This window comes from Mauremys reevesii, linkage group 21 (assembly GCF_016161935.1).
Source record: "Mauremys reevesii isolate NIE-2019 linkage group 21, ASM1616193v1, whole genome shotgun sequence".
Lineage (NCBI taxonomy): Eukaryota > Metazoa > Chordata > Testudines > Geoemydidae > Mauremys > Mauremys reevesii.
The window spans coordinates 18,560,405-18,581,669 of NC_052643.1; the positions used below are offsets into that span (position 1 = coordinate 18,560,405).

Here is a 21,265-nt window from a genome sequence, read left to right on the forward strand (position 1 = left end):
GAAAGGGTTAATGATTAACCTTCCGGGTTATAAAATGTTTTACCCATCCAGTCTGCAACTGAACCACTAAGTGCCTTTCACAAAGAGAGGAAGGCAATTAAGCAGACCCATAAACGAGAGAGACATGCAAACCCTAGAAAGACAATATCCCACCCTATTGTCTGTGTTCCCCCTTTCATCCTTAGACATGGGGGAGGACGAGGGTTTTATTGCCTGGGGGATTGTCACAGCAATAGTGTAGCAAAGATGGACATGGTGGAGAATCTTCCCGAAAGCATAAGCCTTGATCATTCTTCTATCTTATTGGCAAAGCCATAGAAGATCAAAACAAGGAAGCCAGGAGACCCCTTACAATAGGCTGGCTCCAAGAAGCAGAGGATTTTAGAAAGACAGACATGCTTTCCCAGCGACGGGAGAGGGACACTGCCTCATCCACAATGTTGCTCAGTGAATGACAACTATAAGCATCTTTCCAATGGCCATAATTTGATACAGTTTTGTTTTTAACTCATCCTAGTGTGGCTGCGAGAATCACAGCTGGTGAAAGCTCTCCTAGGTGAGATGCACAGCAGAGCGCCTGTACCGTTAACGATGCCAGATAGGCCAGGTCTCCTGGGACCCACTCACTGTTGCTTGGAATGGCTTGGCTTTCTTCGCAGTTCTTTCACTGCTCCTGCCTTTTCCTGTGAACTCACGTTCCTACGGGAGAGAGAGGAAAGACACAGAGTGCCAGATCCTTCTTTGGTAGATGCTTTATGGAGCTCTTCCAGTTTCCGCTGATGTACCCTTATGCCCACACTAAGTACGTGTGACAGTGAATGGGACTGGCTTATGTTCATGGGCTGGGAAAGCGATGTGCCTCACTTCACCACCACGCCTTCCTTCCAGCTCCAAAAGAAGCCTCCTGCCTCGTGTCCAAGTAGCCTCTCGGAGAGAGACAAAAGCCCTTTTACTCTTTGAAGCCGCCCCCTTGTTGGGGTCAGTGTGTCACAGCAAACAATGATGGGACTGTTCTGCAACCTCTGCCCCTCTAGATGGCAGCACCAGCACATGCATGAAAGAGCCACTGCCTTGCAAGGCTGTGCAGAGGTGCTGAAGAGCCAGTTGTCCCCAGAAGAGAAGCAAGGGTGCTAGAAGGATGACTGTGGCCTTACCAGAATCTCACTGCAGCCAATGGAGGATCTGGGTTTCTTTGCAAACCCAGGGCCTGTGCAGGGGAGCAAATACCACAGCCAGGACAATGCTGCTGAGCGAGGCTCCAGGGGAGCCCTGTGTCCCCCTGGGCAGCTTGTCAGAAATAAAGATATTAAGCTCTGTTGTCCAATGTCATTCCAGCCACCAGTGAAACTTCAGCGACACTCTGCCCGAAGCTCAGCTGGAGTTCAGTTCCATTTTGCACAGGGAGGCAGTCAGCCCCTCTTTTCTCTTCACTGTGCCTCGGATACCAAGGTGATGGGCGTGATATAAGAACCCAGAGAGACGGCACACGTGGGTCCAAGTGGACAGGCTCATTCCTTCATGCACTGCAAGCACAATGTGGAGTTTCTGAGCATTTGCCTGTAATTCCAGTCACCGCAGTGACTGTTTCCCCAGTTTCACCCGGCTGGTTTCATAACTAAGGGCAGCAGGTGATTCTCCTCCTGGTGGAGGATTCCTAACCCATCTTGCACAAGGCTGCCATAAAACATAGGTGAGATCATCTGACCAGAAGCTGGTGAGTCTGTCATGCAGTCTAGGCACTCATCTGACATCGCTTTTCAGCTTGCTCCGGGAAGCTCCTACCATCGTGAGGCTGTGTTGACAGAGAACCCAGCCTTGAAAAATCAGAACAAATGGGGAAATCTCTGCAAGATCAGACTTGCTAGTCTGCTCTCTACGTAGACATAATTGGGGCCTAAAAACTTAAAAACCATAAGTGTTCAGGTGTTACTCCAAACTCAGCTGTAGTCTGTGGAGGAGGGCAGGGAGGGGGGCAGGACATATGTTCTCCTCAGGGCACTGACTCCCATGGTCCGGGATGAGGGAAGTCACCACCATCAGCTGGCTGTTCAGTGAGTTGTGTGAACGCAGTTCGGCTCACCAGTGCAGTTTTTAGTGAGCCGGTGTGTCCTTCATACTAACCTCAGACATTACTGGTGCTAGGGATCGTACTTGCTGGCAATTCCTGCAGAGCAATCAACAGCTAGAGAGGGTTGAGATAAGCTCCAGCTCTGGGGCAGGTGGATCCTACTTGCTTGGATTCTGTTCTGGGGACTTCAGGTTCTGGTGCCTTTCCCAAGCACAAAGCCCGCCTGAGGGGAGTCAAACACGCTGATGTTGGTCCATTCAGACCTTAGCAATACAAGGAGCCATTCCCCACCCCCAAGCACTACAGTGACATTTCAAGGGGGGACATTGCACCCGACTGCCCAGAAATTCTTCCTGATGCAAACGAAAAGGAGCTGGTTCTGTGGGTTTTGACATCACTGAGTTCTGTTTTGGGACGAGCAAATGACAGCAGAAATGGGCCCAGGACAGAGTTCTGATGATTTAGGGTGGGAGTTTCCGAAAGTGCGAAATCATTTGGGAGCACCAGTCCCAGGGAATGTGAGTGGGGTTCCTGCTATTCCTTTCCAAGTGGGGGGTTTCCAGAGTACCTTGAGTGCAGGAATTGCTTCCCACGGTTGCACTGGGCCAGGGTTAGGAGAATGCAGGAAAGCTGTGGCCTGCACCTGAAGAAATAGAAGTGAAGCAACAGGACAATGTACATACCAAGTAGCAAGGTGAATGGAGTGTAAACAATACGGAAGGGATTTTTATTCAGTCCTTTACAAAGAGAAACCCTCAAGTTGTCAAAAAAGAGCAAACTACAAACGAATCAGAAATACTGTGAATAAAATGCTTTAAACTTTATACTTAAGACAAATCCACTTAGACCAATAGAAAGAATTGTTGCAAAGCATCAACATCACTGACAGAATGGAGATCTTACAAATGCGTAGTACACACAGAACCGTTTAAAGAAGTAGTTTGAGTTCCAACAAAAGTACCTTATTGGAATACATTGGAATTTACAAAACATCAATCATTATTGTGCAATAAAAAGACATTGTCTAGTTATCCCAAAGAACGGAGCAGCCTTTGTATTCTTTTGTTTTCTCCAAAATTCAGTAAAAATCAGGATTGGCTCTCTGCAATACAGTGGCACAAAACACATTCTTTTCAGAATATTGCCTTTTGACACTAAAAATAGTTAAAAAGATACAGTACTACAAATTGTTAACAACTGCTTAAAGCCTTGTTCTCCCCTGGTTAGAGGTGAAACACAAAGAGGTCACCAACAAAATTATTAATAAATGACCAGCATCAATATTTTTAATCCTTAAAGGCACAACATCACTTTCTGGTGGTGGAATTTTATCAATAGGAATAAAACATCCACCCAGACGCTCTGTTTAACCTCTTGTTTCTAAGTTTGTGGTTTATTTTTTTTATTGCAATTGAAAAATGAATTAGTTAGAATGGTTCATTTAAACATTATGCATTCCAAATTATAAGCATGCCTCACACCTGTCCCCTAGACACAGAGACTCTCTTCACTCACTTAACAGGAGAAATCTCGTTCTCTGGGACCCCGCTGATAAAAGGTCAAGATTGAGTATTTTTTGCTTATGACAAACAACTAAGGATTCAAACGTAGTGCTGAAACCGACTGTGTTTCTTTAATGTTTCATTCATGGCTTTGAAGTTTAAGTGAATTAATGGCAGGGTCTGGATTGTTCTTTTACAGTCAGGGCTAGATCTGTCCAAAAAAAAAAAAAAAAACACACCTCAAAGCCAACAGAATTCAACGGGTGGCTCCAATTTCAGATGAGTTGAATTTTGGTTCCAAATGCATTTTATTTTCAGTCTAGTGCAGTTGGCATAACTTTATGCGTATAATTTAAATCAGTCTATTTCAGTAAAATGTACTGGTTCTTTGAATTCAGTCTGCATTTGTATGCTTCAGACCATCAGTGACACCACACAACTGCTGCTCTGTCTGTTGACTCTTTCACTGAAAAAGGTGGCAGAGTTTTCTGGCATCTGTTATAGACTATTTCTTGCAGCGGAGGAGGATTCTCCCACCCCTTCTTCACATTCAGGCAAAGCAGATAGTTTAGCCACATGCTTTCCCTGGAATTCCTTTCCCCAACAGTGCTGATTAACAAGGTACCAGGGGCTACACAGGTGCCATTCAGTACTCTCACTGGCAGGGAATTGGGGCAGCTAACAGCATTCTTTAAGGAACTAGTAACAATGGTACTTTGCACTCAAAAGCACTTTTCATTGAGGGATCACAGCCCCGTGAGAAAAGCAAATGTTACTAAACTGCCACCACATCTGAGGAAACTGAGGCACACAGAAGTGGTGTGAGCTTGGACAAGTCACTTGCCCAATGAGCGGCAGAGCTCTGAACACGATCCAGGACTCCTGCCTCGCAGCCCCTCTAGACCTGTGCAGAACAGGAGAGATGCTTTCTATTTACCCGCACCCCAGGGCAGTCGGTGCTGATGGGAAAGGAAATGGCAGAGAACTACAGGGCAAGGCAGAGACCCTGGTCACGGTTTTGTCAGCTCTCCTGAGCATGCTGCTGACACTCTTCGGTGCTCGCTTGTGAGCCAGCAAAATCTCACTTACTAGAAAATAAGCAGCTGGGGCACAGAGTCCCGTCAAAAGCGCTACTGGTAAATTTTCTATGGCATATGTATATTTTCTGTTCTCAGACAGCTCCTGCTAGCATCGGGGAATCTCATCTGAGAGTGTAGCTGGTCTAACTCAAAGAAATGCAAGAGTACATGAAACCAATACATGCATGTTACCATATTTTACAGTATATATCGGGTTGCATTCACACAAGCATAACATCACAGACCAGGGAGAGAATGTCCCTCTTTATGCAGCACGTGGGGACTTCCCGTGAATACGGCATGCAGCTTGGGGCACTCCGTTCCAGGTGGCTAAAACAAATCAGAGGGGATCAAGATAGAGGGGCCCAGAGCATGTTAGGTTCAGGGGGCTGCAGACCTAACCAAATACTGGAGCTAAGTATGAATAACTCAGCAGAGACGGCAGGGAACAGCCACAGTGTAAGTACTTGACAGAGAGCAGTGAGTTTATCAAAGGGAAAGTTTAGGGTGGAAGTCAGGACAACTGTCCTAACGATGTTGACAGGACTCTGGAAGAGTCTCCCCAGGGAAAGAGGGTTAGCACTTCACCGGGAATGGTCCCTTGAAATGGGTATTAATGCTAAACAATCTGTTCCACTTTGTATTAACCTGGGACACTGGGAATACCTTCCCCCAGACCTGCAGAACAGCGCTGAGTGGCTTGAAAGTGTCTCTCTCACCAACAGAAGTGGGTCTAATAAAAGATATTACCTCCCCCGCCCTGTCTCTCTGAGATCTGGGGACCAACACAGCTACACAACACTGCAAACAGCAGGTTCTATAGTCCAATGGGAACTTTTGCTATAGGCTGCTATTAAAAAACCACAATATTCATCCCTTCCAAGCCGTCTGGAAAGGGCTATACTTGGGCTCGCTATCAGATATGACGACCAGCCACATGGCTTCTGCTCCGCAAATGCAGACCTGGGGGTAAACCCATACGCCCATTTCCTGATAACCCCTGTAGGACAGTAGAGCACTATGAACACCCTGGCTGCCGAGCAGAAAGGCCACGTCTCCTCTTAGCAACTCAATGCACAACTTGCCACTTCTGCTCCCCGCTACCTGCAATGGCTGGGAATGGGGCAGAGTGACCCACTCCAGGCAGCTCCACATCCAAGCCGCTTTGCACAGCAGGGTGGATTAGGCTGACGCAGACCTTTGAGGTAATAGAAGGGAAGGTAAAAATAGAAGGTAAAAAATGGCAGGGAAATCCCGATGGCTCTTACCTTCCCCAGCCCTCTAAAGCAGCCTTTGGGGAACTGATTCCTAAAGGCGTTTAAAATACACTGCAAGCCGAGACAAGACGTTACTTGTTCACAGAACTCGCCATGCTCCAGGTTTCCTACTTCCAGGTAGCAAGTCAGAGGGGATTGGGAGTCAAGACTGTGGGGCTGCCCTCCTGGCCCTCCTCCCTGAGCGATTTTGGGGGCAAGACCCTTCCCGTCTCTGTGCCTCAGGGCTGCAGAGCAGCACCAGGTTAGCCAAAGTGATGTAGTTAAACTGCAAAAGGCTGCGTGTAGGTGTATTTCGGTCTAAGCCAGGCTTCTCTCAGTTTAGCTGAAATTGACTAGGAAGAGGGTTAAACTAAACTGGAATAAGCCACTACTGAACTGAAACACAAGAGTCCACACAGGCAGGTGCAGGGCAGGGGCCCAGTCCTTGCATCAGAGTTCACCCAACACCAGGGGAAGTCATGCTGCACCATAAGCAGTCTGGACACAGGCAAGGACTCTACCTCCCCATCAGTACAATGGCCCAGTTCACCTATGTTTGCAAAGCAGTCTGGCTCCTTTGGAGCTAGCGATGTGCTAAGCACTGTCAGGGAGTGTGTGTAGCTCAAACATAGATTTTAAGAAGCCCAGGCTGAGGGAAGCAACAGAAAAGATTGAAACTCTTTGCAAGCCAGATCCTGTAACCCTCAAGCCCCAGCCTACACCCAGGAGTTGAAGAAGAGAGGGAGCTACAGCTAGAGAAACAGGAGTCACAGCCTGGTAGGTGAAAGTCAGTTCTGTGGGCGGATTAACTGATGGGCAGAAATATCTGCATTAGAGGTTGTCACGGAGTGGGGGGAGTCAGGGCCCTGGACCCTTCTTCCTGGGATTCACGGGGACTCTCAGCCAGCCAGTAACACGGAAGGCTTATTGGACAGTAGGAACGCAGGCTACAACAGAGCCTGTAGGTACAACCAGGACCCCTCAGTCAAGTCCTTCTAGGGGGCAGGGAGGGGCAGGGAGCTTAGACCCGAGCGTTGGGGCTCCCTGCGTTCCACCACCCAGCACTAAACTGAAACTAAAACTCCTCCAGCATCTCTCCCCCTCCCCCTCTCCTTTGTCCAGTCTCCCGGCCAGAAGGTGTCACTTCTCCCAACCCCCCTCCTGGCTCAGGTTACCGCACAGGTATCTTCCTTCAAGGGAAGTCCCCCATTCCCATTGTAACTCCCCTGCAACATTCCCAGGTCAAACCCGCCCCGCTCCCCGGTGTGTCACAGAGGTGCAAGCCAACTGGAACAGGAAACAAGATGAGAACCCAGCAGAAAGCCAGCCTCTCCCCGCTACTCTTCCACAGCACCAGCATCCATCAGCTGATGCACGGAACAGGGAAGGGTGCTACTGTAGCAGGTGCATTTTGGCTCTGACGGGAGGAGCAGACTAGACTGTTTGACTTGGCAGCTCTCAGTATTTTCCAGGGTACATTGGCGGGGCTTGGGAAATAATCAGTGAATATTTCCGTTTGCTCTCTGCCTGCAATCAGGGGGTTTTCCTATTAGCCTAAATTGTATTCCAGTTATGAACTGCAGGGCAGGACACTGAAACCTTCCACAGCTCTGAACTGGTTCAAGGAGCTAACAGCAAGCATGGCAGGGCCGGGACATATGCATTGTTAGTGCTGGATACACAATCAGTGCAGAGTGGCCTGCCACTGGGTGCCAGTGTTCAAGTGGAAAAGTCTAAGCAGAGATCCATTGTTGAGGCTTCAGTTAGCAGCGTTCAGACTGTGGCTGGGAAGGAAACAGAAATGGCTATGCCAGACCCATGCTTCTGATTGCCGCAGGTGGGGACGAAAAGCCGTTGGGGGAAGGGGGGAAGGAGGTTGGATGTTTTGCACTTCAAACATTGCTTGTTATAGTTTTAAGGACACAGAAATTAGCTCCACAGAGTGAACCTGCCACTTTACCTTTAGCTTGTGTCTGTATCAGCGGTGAAACCACAGGACACAAATTAGCTGGATTCCACAACATAAACCCAAAGGAGCAGGAGGCACCAATTCTCCAGTCTCATGCAGGTCCAGAGCAACAAGACTGAGATCTGCACGAATGCACAAGAGCAACAGAGCCTCGTGCGAGCCTGTACAACGGCGCCTCGTGCGAGCCTGTACAAGAAACGGCTCCTCGGGCTGTGGCAGAACCCCACGAGCAGCCTGACTACGACTCTCAGCCTCGGCAGTGAGTTATGAACACGCACTAAGCGAATCACAGATCTGTCTATGGTAACTGGCCATTACAGAATCCAGAAAAATGGACCTGTCTTAGCCTGTCTTAAAGCTGGCCTCTGTTCTTGGTCCACTGGAGCCAGTGTCACTGGCTTATCAGGTACCAATCTTCTTCTTCTTTTTTTCCCCCTAGAGAAATCAGGTATAAAATTTAATTCACAGTAATTAAAAAAAATAAGGAGGGTTCAAGTATTACAAAATCCTGAGCCCCCTTCCCCTTGCCTGGCCCTGGGCTCTATACGCTTCTTAGCTTAGCTCGATGCTGCTAGTTCCCTTCCATTATGCAAGACACTGTCCGCACACGCACCCTCCACATACTCCCAAAGTAGCACTTAGAAAGTCGTCAGGGTCACTAGTGGAATGTAACTTCTCCCCACGGGCGAGAGTCCTAGTAAAACAAAGGAGCTCACAGAAAGTCTCCATCACCCCCCCCTGGTGTCCCCTCCCTCCCACATTCTCTCTCTAATATTTCTCCAGGCAGAACACAGTGATCCCGACTCCTCCGAGTTAGCTGCATTGTAGCAGAACAGCAGGTTAACCGAGAGGCTGGGACACTGCCATTGAAATGGAAATGTCGCCTCCTCTTCCCTCCTGACCCACCTCTCTTTGTGGCTCACAGACAGTGTCAAGAAAGGACAGAAGAGACACACTGGTTTTGTCGGCGATTAACTCAGCCTTTCGCTGGCGACAAAAGCTTTTCAGCGCCTGAATTCTGCCCAGTGTATCAATGTTCCCTGAACAACACACCCCATTCTTCTGCCCTCAGAAAGGCCTTGCCCTCAAGTGTGTGTGTGTGTGTGGGGGGGGGGAGATGAGTTTGTCATCCCAGAGCAATCTCTGGCTGGTCTTGTTTTTAATCATATCAATAGAGGAAGAAGAAAACACTCTAATTTTTTCTAAATGTCAAAACTAAGTCTGTTTGCTCTGCTCAGGCGGCAGCTGTTTCTGTCTGGAGCAGCCTGGATGCATTGCGATGGCCCAGACGCACAGCACGCTCTAGCAACAACATCAGCCGAGTGTTGCCACAATGTTTTCTCACCTGCCATATGCTGAGCCCCATGTTTCCATCTGACTGTTATTCACCACACACGTGACTAACCCAACTCCGTAACAGCACTCAGTCTGTTCCCAGAGCACGAACACGGGCCAGTTCGTACTGTTCAATCCCCCTTTCCCCAGACAGAGAGGAAGCCAGGTCTTGGATAAGTCAGTCACACACACAGACACACACACACACATACAGACACCAGCCCCGCACTATTAGGCACTGTAGCGTCAGGCTACCGCACCTTGGAGATAAGGCTGCTTCCCTTGGTGAGCCAACCGCTCTGACTGAAATGAGAAATACCTTTATTCTTCTCTAAAGGAAACGCGAGCTCAACTTTCAACCCCGGCCTGAACAGGAGGATGCAGCGTGTTAGCGATCACTAGAGAGATAAATGATGCACGTGTTACAGCTACTAATAAATACCAGGAGAGAACATGGGGTTCAGCTAAACCCCTACCAGCCTTTTACAGATGGCGCAATCCTGCTGCCCGGAATAAAGCAGAGTATTCGCTCTGTGCTGCAGCACCTGCTCCGATCCCTCCCTGCCATCCGCACACAGAAAAGGTTTGGAAGGACCGTGCTGTGGTTTTGTCCACCTGAGTAGGAATTTCAAACATTTTTACACCGTCCTCAGATCAGACATTCCTCTAGCAAGTCTCTCTGCCTCCCCTTTCTTATGCATGAGAAAACGTCGGATTTCTTTGGTGCTTTGCCCAGCTCCCGTTACTAAACCAAGACCACCTCTTTGAAGGACGTAAGGAAAGCCATAGAAAACCAACACACACGGCAGAGGTGGCGTTGGGGTCCAGCACACCTGCTCCTAGGAGGCCGAGCCGATGGAGTCGGAATGAAATGTTATATACCCAGATGAAGCAGAAGGGGAGCTTAAAAAGCTAGTGCTGCTTCCTTTGCTCCCACCTTTCTGTAGGTTTTCCTGCTCCCCCCAAGAGATGCTCAAACTCGTCCGAAATCCCCCTGACTCGGAGCAGCTGCTGCTTGCTGGGCGGCTGTCTAGTGCCTGGGCCTCCCCGAGTTCGAAGGGAATTTGTCCCCTGCAGGGGTTTCTGTTTCCCTCGGGAAAGAGGCATCTGGGGTGCTCCTGGGCGCGTAGAGGCCTGGGCACAGTGAGGGTGCAGCCCTTCCCCTGCGCCGAGAACCTGCGCAGCACCTGAGGCTCCCGCTCAAAGTCGGTCAGAGGGAAGTTGGAGCGCACGCTGGCCTGGGGCAGAAAAGCCTCCGGGAGGAGGGAGACGGAAGACGAGTGCATGGGGCTTTTCCTGGGGCTGGGCAGGGGGCTCTCGTCAATGAAGTTCACCACTTCCTCCTTGCTGAAGCACCTGTACAGGTCCTCACGGGAGAGCGGCTGGAGCGAGATGACGCTCTCCGCAGACTTCCGGCGCTTGCGGTAGGGAAGCCGCTCCTCGTGGTAGGAGGTCAGGCTGCTCCTCCTCTGTGCATGCCGCGGGATGAGGAGGTGGGCCAGCCCGGCCGCATCCTCACCCACTCCCCAGCGCTGGAGGTAGGCTGAAATCTGGCCCGTAGTCCAAATGTCCGTTTCATCGTGAGAATAACGCCTCAGAGGCGGGACCTAGAGAACAGGGGAGCAAATACAACACAGATCAGCCTTCCCCGCCTGGTCTGGGAGCTTCGTCGTCAGAGCTATGGAGTCATGTCAAACAAAACATTTATGGCATGTCAAAGACTTGGTGCTGGATACAAACAGATCAGAGAAAGTCCTGACTGCCTGGTGCTCCTGCCGGAGGCCAGGGCAAGCTGGATGCAGCTCAGTGCAGAGACACATTGGGCATTTATGGTGCTTCCTCAGGAATTTTCCATGTGGGTGGGACAGGGAGGGTCTAACCCCCGGGGAGAGGTTCCACAGGGTCCCCAGAGCTGCTGCCAGTGTTGTGCTGGTGGCACCATGACTGGAGCTAAGGCCGAGAAGAACATCCCTTTCGAAAGCCACGTGTTCTCAGCTGACTCCTGCTGAGTCACTGTGCTATGGAACAATCTCCCACACTGTGCAGAGGCTGGATGGTGTGACGGACAGGTCACTGGACAGGGACTCAAAGAAACCTGGGTTCTGTTCCTGGCTCCAACGCTAACTCTCTGTGTGACCTTGGGCAAATGGCTTCTCCTCTCTAGGTCCGTGTTCCCCTCCCGCCCTAGGTCTGTTGGGATGACACATTCTTTGGGAGTGTGGTTGTACAGTGCCTGGCACAATGGGTACTGGTCTCAGTGGCACTACCACAGTGCACATTAACAACTGATTGCTGGGGAACAGAGAAAATGGAAATGGAACAGGCGCACACAAGAGCAATGAACCTGGCTGCCCAACTTCTTGTACTCGCAGCTGCTCCAATTTTAAGTAAGCCTGTAATGTTTTAGGACACAACATGGGTTTGGGGTGTCAGTGCTACCGCAAAGCGATTCTGAGGCAATAACGCTGACATCTGTCGGTTCCACTGGGTCTCAGAAGCAGGCAGTAAAATACAAAGCATGTCGATTACACACATAGGACCATCTCTCAAGGTGTTTCGCATGCAATAAGAGACAGTCCAGAGGTGTGTCATTTGGACAAGGCCTCATCTTGCACAATGTACTTTGCTGTTTTAAAGGCCGAGTCTGGAATCACAACAAACCTGCTGTGGACAAAGTCAGAGTGTGCTGTACCCTGGTGGTGTGAGCTCCATTTTGGAAGAGTCAGGAGCCCGCCACGAGGGGAGCTCCAGCCAGCTGTTCTTGGGCCGAGACCCCAAAGTGTGCGCAGCCTGATGGGTGCAAGCAACTGCCAAAAGTTAATTTGACATTTAAAAGGAGACTCACTCCACAGATCCCTCAAAACTGGACGAGCAGAGTGAGTTGACGTCCTCCAGGCTGAACTCCCGGCCAATATTAAACCTTTTCTTACAAGCGATTGTGTGGAGCAGCCGGAGTGCAATGGGACAGCTGTGAAAATCGGACCTGCCCTAGCAAATCCTGACTGATTTTCCACCAATCAGAATGTGACACATTCTGGTAGGTTTATAATTAATGTTTATAAAAACTTCCAATAAATGAATTATTACTTGTTAATTGTTTAATTCCTCAGGGCTGCCCTCCTTCGGTGTGGTCAGCACTATAATCAAGTATACTACAAAAAAATACAAACAGAATAAAGTGGGGGAGGGGAGGTGTGCATCTTACAAGGTCACTGATCAATGCGAGAGCATACAACAGCAAAGCAGAATAAGCAAAGGTCACGCAAGGTCTCACCTAGGGGTCAGCGAGCCAAGGGACAGTTACTTTACTCAGGGACTTTAAACGGCTCCAGTAATGGCCAGTCCATCTTTTATAAAGTTACTGTGCTCCCATTCACCCGTCTCCTGCTCACCCTCTGCTGCGCTGCCGTCACCCACTAACTGTCCACTGAAATCCATGGAATGGTAAGACATGCTCATCGACACAGCGCCAGCCAGGCTCTTCCGGGCGGTGCCTGGGACGCAGGGCAGGCAAGCCAGTGCTCGCTGCGTGGACACTCAATAGCAGGCAAGGTACATTCCCGAACCGGACAGACACAGACTGTCCAACAGGAGTGAGCTGAATGTGCCCGGACACGCCTGCCGGCTCCGCGGGGCGTTGCACGGGGACACGCCTGCCGGCTCCGCGGGGGCGTTGCACGGGGACACGCCTGCCGCCTCCGCGGGGGCGTTGCACGGGGACACGCCTGCTGGCTCCGCGGGGGCGTTGCACGGGGACACGCCTGGCAGCACTCCAGGCTCCCATTGCACCTGGAATGCTGAGCCACAACCAAGTGATTCACACTTTTTTTTATACTTTGTAGGCACTTTCCCTTTCCAAGACTGCTCAGAGGGGAAGGCCGCTGTTCAGCCATTGCCCATCCCGGAGCCCATTACCTGCAGATACTGCATTTTGTTCTCCTGCACCGATCGTACAGGATACACCTGAGGGATTCCTCTCTCCAGTGCCGAGAAGTCGTACTTAGCAATGTGCTCCAGCGCTAAGATGTCCCCTCCGTAGTTATAGTCGTAAGGCCTCTCATACATCAGGTCGGTGTGAATTGCACCATCCAGGCTGGTCTCTGCAAGGGGTTGGGTCACAATTAGTTTGGAACAGAAATAAGCACGTGCAATTTAGAGCCAGGAGGGAGACGTGGTGCTCTGGTGGGCAGAGCTCTGCTAGCGGAGTCTAGGCAGGAGATTCTCCAGCGGTACCAAGAGCACTACGTCATCGACTATTCTTAGCCTGAGGAGCCAGGGTCACTCAAGGCAAAATTAAAATGAATCTCCAGCCCAGTTTCCACACGCCGCTCCTGGAGGGGCAGATGAGAACACAGCGATTCCACCTCCTCAGAGACGAGGCCGGGGGAAGGGATTCACTTTCCAGGGCTGCAGATGGGGGGGCTTTAGGGGCAGCAGGACTGCATGGAGACACTCATGACTGCAGAGTGGCGAAGGATGGGGTGGTTTCAGAATGTGCACCCGTTCAGGGATGGGTACAGTGCCCCGCTCGAGCCACCACTGGCATCATGGAGGGCTGCCATGCCCACCCAGGCTGCACCCACACTGGTGCTCCAACCCCACCCGCGGGAGGGTGGAAGAACGTGGCGCAGTGACAGTTAATGGCATGTGGGTGCCTGGTAACTCCAGACAGGACAAGCACCCGGGGAGGGGTACTGCCATGGCGGGCGCTGGCTGGCTCAGGTGTCAGCACAGGGAGTCACTCGCTCTCACCTTCGTCTGCGTCGTCGTTGGACATGATGGCCACGCACTTCTCCCAGATGGACCTTATGTCTGCTCGGTAGCGATCGCAGGCCCAGAGGAAGAGCGGGAGGAGCAGGGACTGGATGACCGAGCACCAGAGAACACACAACACCATCCAGCTGTAGGACATGTCAGACTTCAGGCTGGCAAAGCTCACCACCTGGGACATCAAAACCCCAACGCGTTAGTTACTCAGAACGGAAGCACTGGTGCTCAGAGGCTGGGAGCAAGGCCCATCGACTCAGGGCCTGTGTGTCCAGCCTGGCGCCCCAGAGGTTAGTGCTGCGCCCTGCACAAACGGAGGCCCAGGCCGGATCCCCAGGCCGGCTGGCTGGCAGAATGCTGTGGAGACCTGTCCCGGGGCTAGCCACGTGCACTGCTTTTCAGCAGGCCCAGCTCCTGGTCCCTGGGCTGGCAGAGTGACTGCTCTGAGCAGGCTCCGAATGGAGCCCTACCCAGCCCCGCAACCCAGAAGCCTCCATGGGGTGGGTTAGTCCTCAGCTTTCAAGCCGAGCATCCCAACCCTGTCGTCCCTCCTCCAGGGAGCGGAGGGCAGGGATGCCCAGGAGGCGCTGGTACCCAGCACACAGCTTCTCTGAAGGCCCTGCCTGCACTGCTGGGTGTTGCATTTGGAGGGGGACACTTACAGCTGCCACGTCAGGGCCTTGCTCAGGTAGTGAGAGCCACAGTCTGTGTCTGGGGGGGGAAGATGACCCAGGTGTCAGATCATACCCCTAGGGTGGTGCCGGCGCCACATGCTCGCTCCATACTTCGGGGGGGGAGGGGCCGGGTACCTTGCTGGCCTCACGCGCTGTGTGTCAGTGCTGGAGCATCGGGAGGAGGCAGCAATCACCGACACCCACACGCTGCGTGTGTACAGCACCCAGCGCAAAGGGGCCCAGCCCGGCTGACAGGCAGAACTGGCATCACGGCCTTCCACACCCTCTACGCCGTGGCCTCCCCCCCCGCGCAGGAAGGGATACAGTCACTGCTACGCTGCCGGTATTCTTGGCACGGGCCCTCCCTCCCCAGGAGAGAGCAGGCTCAGAGACGTACTAAGCCCTGTTCTCCAAAGCGCTGCATGGAGCTCCTGGGAGCGTCACAGCCGTGGCCAACCAGCCAAGCATAACGAACACAAGTCCAAGGCAACAGAAGCGTCATGGTCCAGCAGGCATCCTCCGCCACTCTCTGCATCAGCCACTGTCTGGTGCTGGGTCACTCCTGAGCGCTCAGCATCTCTGGTAACACCGGAACAGGCCTTCATGCACCTGAACCAGCTGGGTAACAACTGCTAGGGGCAGAGCGAGTCTGGAAGGGGGGCCCTGCTAACCGGCTGCCTCAGCTTTGCTCAGCAACCTGTGAAAGCCTCCAGGCACCCGGCAACCTGCTCCTCTCAAATCCATACGAGCCAAAAGCCCAGAGCAGCCTCACCAAGTGAGGCACCCTCGGTTCCAAGCCTGCGGCGCCCCGCAGAGAACAAAGCCGCCCTCTGCAGCTGCCTCCGCTTGGGCCCGGTTTCCAGAGCCGCTTGGCACACACGTTGCTTGACGCAGCAGCACTTGTGACATCATAGCTAGTCTCAGGGTGAGGCTTATGAGGTCAAGAGGATGACGGGAACAAGCAGCAGGGTCCAGAGACCCCAGAAGGGACGAGAAACAAGAAGAACAGGGGCAGTAGCAGATGTGCCCAAGGAGAGATTCCCAGTCCCCCGCCAGCGCAGCAGGTACCGAGAGCGGCTTGCCTGCAAACGGAGCAGGAGAGTCTTTCACCCCTTGCACTCGTAGCTCAGAGTCCTCAGTGTAATTCATGCAGGACAGTGGCGCACCTCAGCCCAGTTACCTCCCGCAATACAATCTCACCGGGAGAAGCGCTGCCCAGGGCTGCAGCTGGCAGGGGTTAGAGGGCGGCGATCCTGCTGCCATCAGCCGCAACGCAGGCAAACAAGCATCTGCGCTTTCTCCTGCAGTCGGCTCCAGGGTCTGTAAAGTTCAGTTCTGTTTGAGTTTCCCTCTCCCCTGCTCCCCATGCACCAGGGCTCCCGCTAGCATTCTCAGGCTCCCCACACACAGATTCACTGGCATTAGCCATGGCTCCATCCCTTCAACGTGGGATTCACCATCCCTGCCTGGTCAGAAGGAAGCAGTGTGTGGGTCCAGGTGCAAAGCCCCTGCCAACCCCCCCTTGAGTGGAGAGAGTGCGGAGAAAGGCAGCGTTCTCCTCCGAGAGCCCCCTAACTCCAGCTGAAGGCAATGGAGCTGAGAGCACGCAGCGTCGCGGAGGATCGGGCCCTAGATTCCGGACAAAAGGCCGACAGGCGAGACCGAGGTGGCTTTGCATTGTACCAAGCTCCGTGATACTCACTGGGGTGGGTCTGTCTTTACACAGAGGAACTCCTGTACAGGCTTTGCAGCATCCGTCTGCTAGTAGCAACCCCCCACCCCCACACTTAGCTCCCACATTTATCAGCCAATCAAACGGCTGCTGATCAGATGAAGTGCCATGCTGGTCAATCTGGGGCTCCTGTTATCAAACAATGATTACACAAAAGTCACACAAGTGAAAACAGCCTTTCGCAGGCACAGTGCCCCAACCACTCACCCTGCCATAGGGAGGCTGGCCGCAAACCCTCGTCCCCTCTTAACACACCTGCCTCCTCCAGCCAGAACTAACAGCAGCCACCGCGACCTTTACGACTGCACCACACGCTGGAAAGCAGGCGGCCCACGCAGCCACTCTGCGGGCGACAGGGCAGGGACCCTCCTTCAGCGATTTGCAGACAAAGTCGAGACCATCATTCGGACCCAGAGCTGCAAGGACGGACTCAAACAACACGCAGGTTGCAGGCTCAGGTGCAGCCGTTTTTCTCAGTGTATGGGAGCTCAGTCTACAAAATATAAAGCACTTGGCTGCGCTTTCTCGGACACAATTTTGACAAGAAAATGACACGTGCCAGCTCCAGTCGGATCACCTGTCCTGACAGCGGGGCTGCGGACGACACCCTCCTCTCCTGTCCCATGGGACACCCGTCTGCCTCCAGCAGAGCACGAGCAGAACTGACAACTCTTGCCCAGTTTCAGCCAAGCACCACTAATCCAGCTTGACACACATGCTGGCTATTAGGCAGCTCCCTGCTCCTGCAGAATTTGGAGAGGAGACTGCGGACTCTGGATAGAACTTCAAACATTCTGTCGGCTTCTTGGGGCGGTAAAAATTAGATTAAAAGAGGGCATGTTGTCAGGGCCCTGGCGATCCTAAAAGATGCACGTGCTGGTTTCTCAGCCTGCGACCCAAGCCCGGCACAGCAAACACCCTCCCGCAGGGAGTATTGTTCCTGATTTAATGCCCAAACGTAGCAATTATTCCGTCTTTCCCCCTCACTCCCAAGGGCAGGGCATTTCAGTCGCTTTTAGAAGCGGAATACAAGCTTTATGTTCAGAGGAAGCACATGCTAGGGGTTAAATACACGGACTCTGCTAAGTGCACTTCTTGCAGGTCTCATGAGACTTCGCCCCAGTGATGCAAGTGGAGCAAAGATGCAATCAAATTATGAATGCTGAAGGAGCTGCTAGGTAACAATGAGGACCCTGAGATGTAACAGTTTTAGGAACAGCAGCAGAGTCCTGTGGCACCTTATAGACTAACAGACATATTGGAGCATGAGCTTTCGTGGGTGAATCCCCACTTCGTCGGATGTTTTAGGGACAGTCTGTGTGACCAAGTCAGCCAGGGGACGTTCTTCTGTACTGGATTATAAGACTTTCCGTCTGAATGTGCTGCTCTAGCTTAATAAGAAGAGCAAACAGAAATGCAGGCACATATTCTCCCCGGATAAGCAACCTCCCACCAAACACCATGGGTGGCAGTTACAAGGCAATGGCCTACTTCCAGGCCGAAGGGCACAGCTGGCTTGCCAGGCTGGGAACTAGAGAGCAAAGGACAGTAAAGAGTTAAAAAGCACTTCCCTGGAGAAGATGGGTCAGTGAGTTCCAACAGGAAGACAAGCTGCCAGCCCCCGCTGGGAGATTGGCCTTTCCAGGCCCAGGGATGGGTAAGCCTCAGGGACAGGCAGGTATCCGTAGAGGTTGGCTGATTGCTTTTAAGACCTGTTTTCTCTGACATGCTTTTGTTCTAGTCATTTTTACTTTGCTTTAAGGAGGGGGTCGGTTCACTAATTACCACTGTCATCGCCCTGGAGGGAACAGACTGCAGGGTGCGACCCAAGTCAGATCTGCTGAGGCAAGCCTGGTTAGTACCAGGGGAATGCCAGGCAGGGCCCAGTCTGCGAATGGGAAAAGCACGTGATTCCACCCAAGCCAGGTGATGGCTCAAGGCTGGGGGCAGGGGCATTCCGCGAGCTGAGGAGGGTCAGAGGTGCTGATTGCCTGATAACAGTGCCAATTCCCACATCTCCAAGTCCATACAAGCAATGCAAAGTGAAATCTTCTCTAGGTTTCCTACTCTGGCAAATGGCGCCATGCTCTCCGCACATCTGCTGGAAAGGACATGGGTCCTGTGGGTCACTGGCACATTGGTGCCGACAGCGCCCCAGCCCGTGTCATTCTCATCAATGGTCCAAAATCTTACACAGGAAATCATGATTATTCCGCCAAGGTCTCTCTTTGGGGGACTGCCCCCTCCCGCTCATTAGCTGCTCCAGAGCACTTTGTAGCATCTTGAAGATGGCAGCTAGCACCAGGCTGCAAGTGAATGCAAGCGTTCGGCTGTCTCCTCTCTACGTGAACTTAGAGCCTCCTGTCTATGGGGAGAGGAGATGTGCATGGCACCATTGCTAGGCTGGATACACAGCGATTTGGTCTGAATCCCACAACCTCACTGAACCCCTCACTTGTCTATCCAGAAAAAACCCTACGTGCATGGTGAAGTGAAGCACGCGCTTAAGCGCTTTCCTGAATCAGGGCATGAAAGAGCCACTCATCTACACCCGCCCTGCAAGGCCGGAATGACTTTTTGCATGTCAAAAGTGTCGCCTGCCTCCCGTCCACGTCTCTGAGCTTTCGCCACGCTGGGTTCCAGACGGCAGACAGCAAGTCTGGACTGCTGGGGTTAGGAGTTAACATGTTGCTGTTGAAACAAAAGGAAAAGGCCTGGTCTATTAAATTAAAACAACCCCTCGGCAGGGTGGTCCCATAGAGGCCATTTTCCCAGTGGGCTGGCGCATCTACTGCCAGTTCCAGAGCCAATGAGCTGCACACAATCACGGGCGGCCAGCCCTGTAGCACAAACCACCCAGTTATTAATGTTTCAGAATCTGGAAAAGAAAAATACAGCCAGAATATGCAAACTGATCCATATTAATCAAGACCAACTATAGTGCTTCCCCCTGTTAATTAATGGTTCATTAACATAATGGTGTAAGTCAAATTCAAATGAACTTAATCTGATCTTTATAAACTGACTGCTTAACATCACCTGGCATGGAGTATCAGCACCATCGCTGTTTGTTAAATCCTGCTTCAAGTAACAGCATGAATGGGCTGCAAGGCCAGGAATAAATTCCTGCTGGAGGAGGGGAGGCTGGCTCGCTCGCCAGGGCAGCATTTGCATTTCTAACTTCGCTAACATAAAAATCAGTTTAGTGCTTCTCAGAGGCGCCCGATCGGCAGTTTTGGACACTGCCGCCTATTTGAGCCAGGTGTATCTATCCCCAGGGCAGAAACAGCACAGGCCACAGCTGTGCAAATTCCACACTCACCCCACAACATGCCTCAGCGGGGATATGGAGGAACATGCCCTGCAGACCAGGAGTGATCTGGGGTAGGGTCTGTCCCAGCACTAGGGGCCCCGACCATGACCTCTAGCTATTGCGTCTTCCTAGGTGGCATTTCCATTCCTGGAGGTTTGCAACCACTGCAGCCCAAATCCTCTGCTAATATCTGCGGATGAATAGTCTGTTTGGTCCACCCAGGATACCACATCATCCATCCAAGATCTTCTTTTCTGCCTCTTGTTCTTCTGCTGTTAGCTTTCCTTTTCAGTGCCCATGAATGTGCGGCGTCCACCGAACCTCTTGCAATGCGCCCTGCAAATCAAATCTTTGTTTTCATAAGATCGCTTACTAGCGTTTGCTGAGTTCCAGTGGGGCTGACAATACCCTGCAGTATCCTGGATGAATCTTATGGAATTAAGATAAACTTTATTGAATTAAGTTAAATCTTATTGAACCAGGGTTAATATCTTTGGGTATATTGTATTTAAAATGCAGTTGCGTATGTGTTATTGTGGCATTGAATGTACCTTCTCTAGCAGGGAGGAAAATGCTAATTTATTTCCTCCATTATCAACCCCTGGAAGCTCCCCTCCCAGAGAGATGTATGGACTAGTTCAAACTGTATTCTCCAGGGACGAAAGGGTTCTTGGATAAATAGTCTGGTTTAAAACTGGCTCAGAACCTTCTCCCTGATCCAGCCAATGGACAAGACCCCAATCCTTAGGGTAGGGGTGGAAGGACTGGGAGCTAGTTCTGAGCTGAGGCTGCGTTGACCTTGTGGCCACAAGGAAACCCAGAGGCGGGAACCGGGGTGCTGACAGACAGCTCCTGCCAGTATCCAGGTTAGGGCTGGCATGAACCCTGGTAAGATTATCTGCATGCATGCAGGTTCTTTTATTGCCTTTCATAGGCTTTCTCTGTAATGCTTTTTACCTAAGAATAAAGCAGGCCTGCATGGGGAACGCCGTGTGCTGCCATAACACTATCGCAGCTACACCTGTTAACGGTGAGCAGGCGTCCTTGGGCTACCTTGTCTGTGCTGAGAACTACGCAGAGTAGGCAGGGAAAGGCGCATCATGGAAACACCCCACTCAGGAGAGGGGCTTTAGGTCTCTGCCCAGAAGGGCAACTGCTGGGGAGGCAGAAGCCTGAGGGCGGGTGCCCATATCGGATTGCTAAGGGACAATCCAGTTGCCCTGAATGGTGACACCCACCATCTCTAATACTACTTCATTGGTTACAATCTAGCCAGGGAAGCTTCAGAACTATTCTATACCACCATAATTCAAAGGATTGGGGTTTTTTAAATTATTGATTATTTGAATGTCCAAGTTTCACAGCCATAGTTTAACGTAGACCAACCGTACGTTTTAAGAGACTGCGTTTTCAGATGGATATCCCGTCTCATCAGACAGTTATTCTTCCAGAATCTCTTCTGGTTTTACTGTTCTGGTGCTGACTTCAGTATCTGACTGTCCATCTTCTGTAATGATGCTTCCTGAACAGCAATAATTTCTCACTTGCTGTCTGACTGCTTCATTCACTG

At 51.6% G+C, this 21,265-nt stretch overlaps 1 protein-coding gene across 7 annotated transcripts in view; it reads right to left on the reverse strand.

The window, feature by feature from the left end:
• Positions 1 to 2,776: 2,776 nt before the first annotated feature.
• The window catches only part of GPR153 (G protein-coupled receptor 153), a 50,095-nt gene continuing 31,606 nt past the window's right edge, over positions 2,777 to 21,265 (reverse strand). For 4 of the 7 annotated variants that reach the window (XM_039509493.1, XM_039509494.1, XM_039509495.1 and 1 more), the window contains exons 4-6: positions 13,962 to 14,151; positions 13,125 to 13,309; positions 9,626 to 10,816 (exon numbers count right to left, since the gene is read on the reverse strand). In XM_039509493.1, the coding sequence (XP_039365427.1) occupies positions 10,049 to 10,816; positions 13,125 to 13,309; positions 13,962 to 14,151 (1,143 nt within the window). In that variant the 3' untranslated portion in view covers positions 9,626 to 10,048. The other 3 variants (XM_039509498.1, XM_039509497.1, XM_039509499.1) reach the window with 3 other exon arrangements.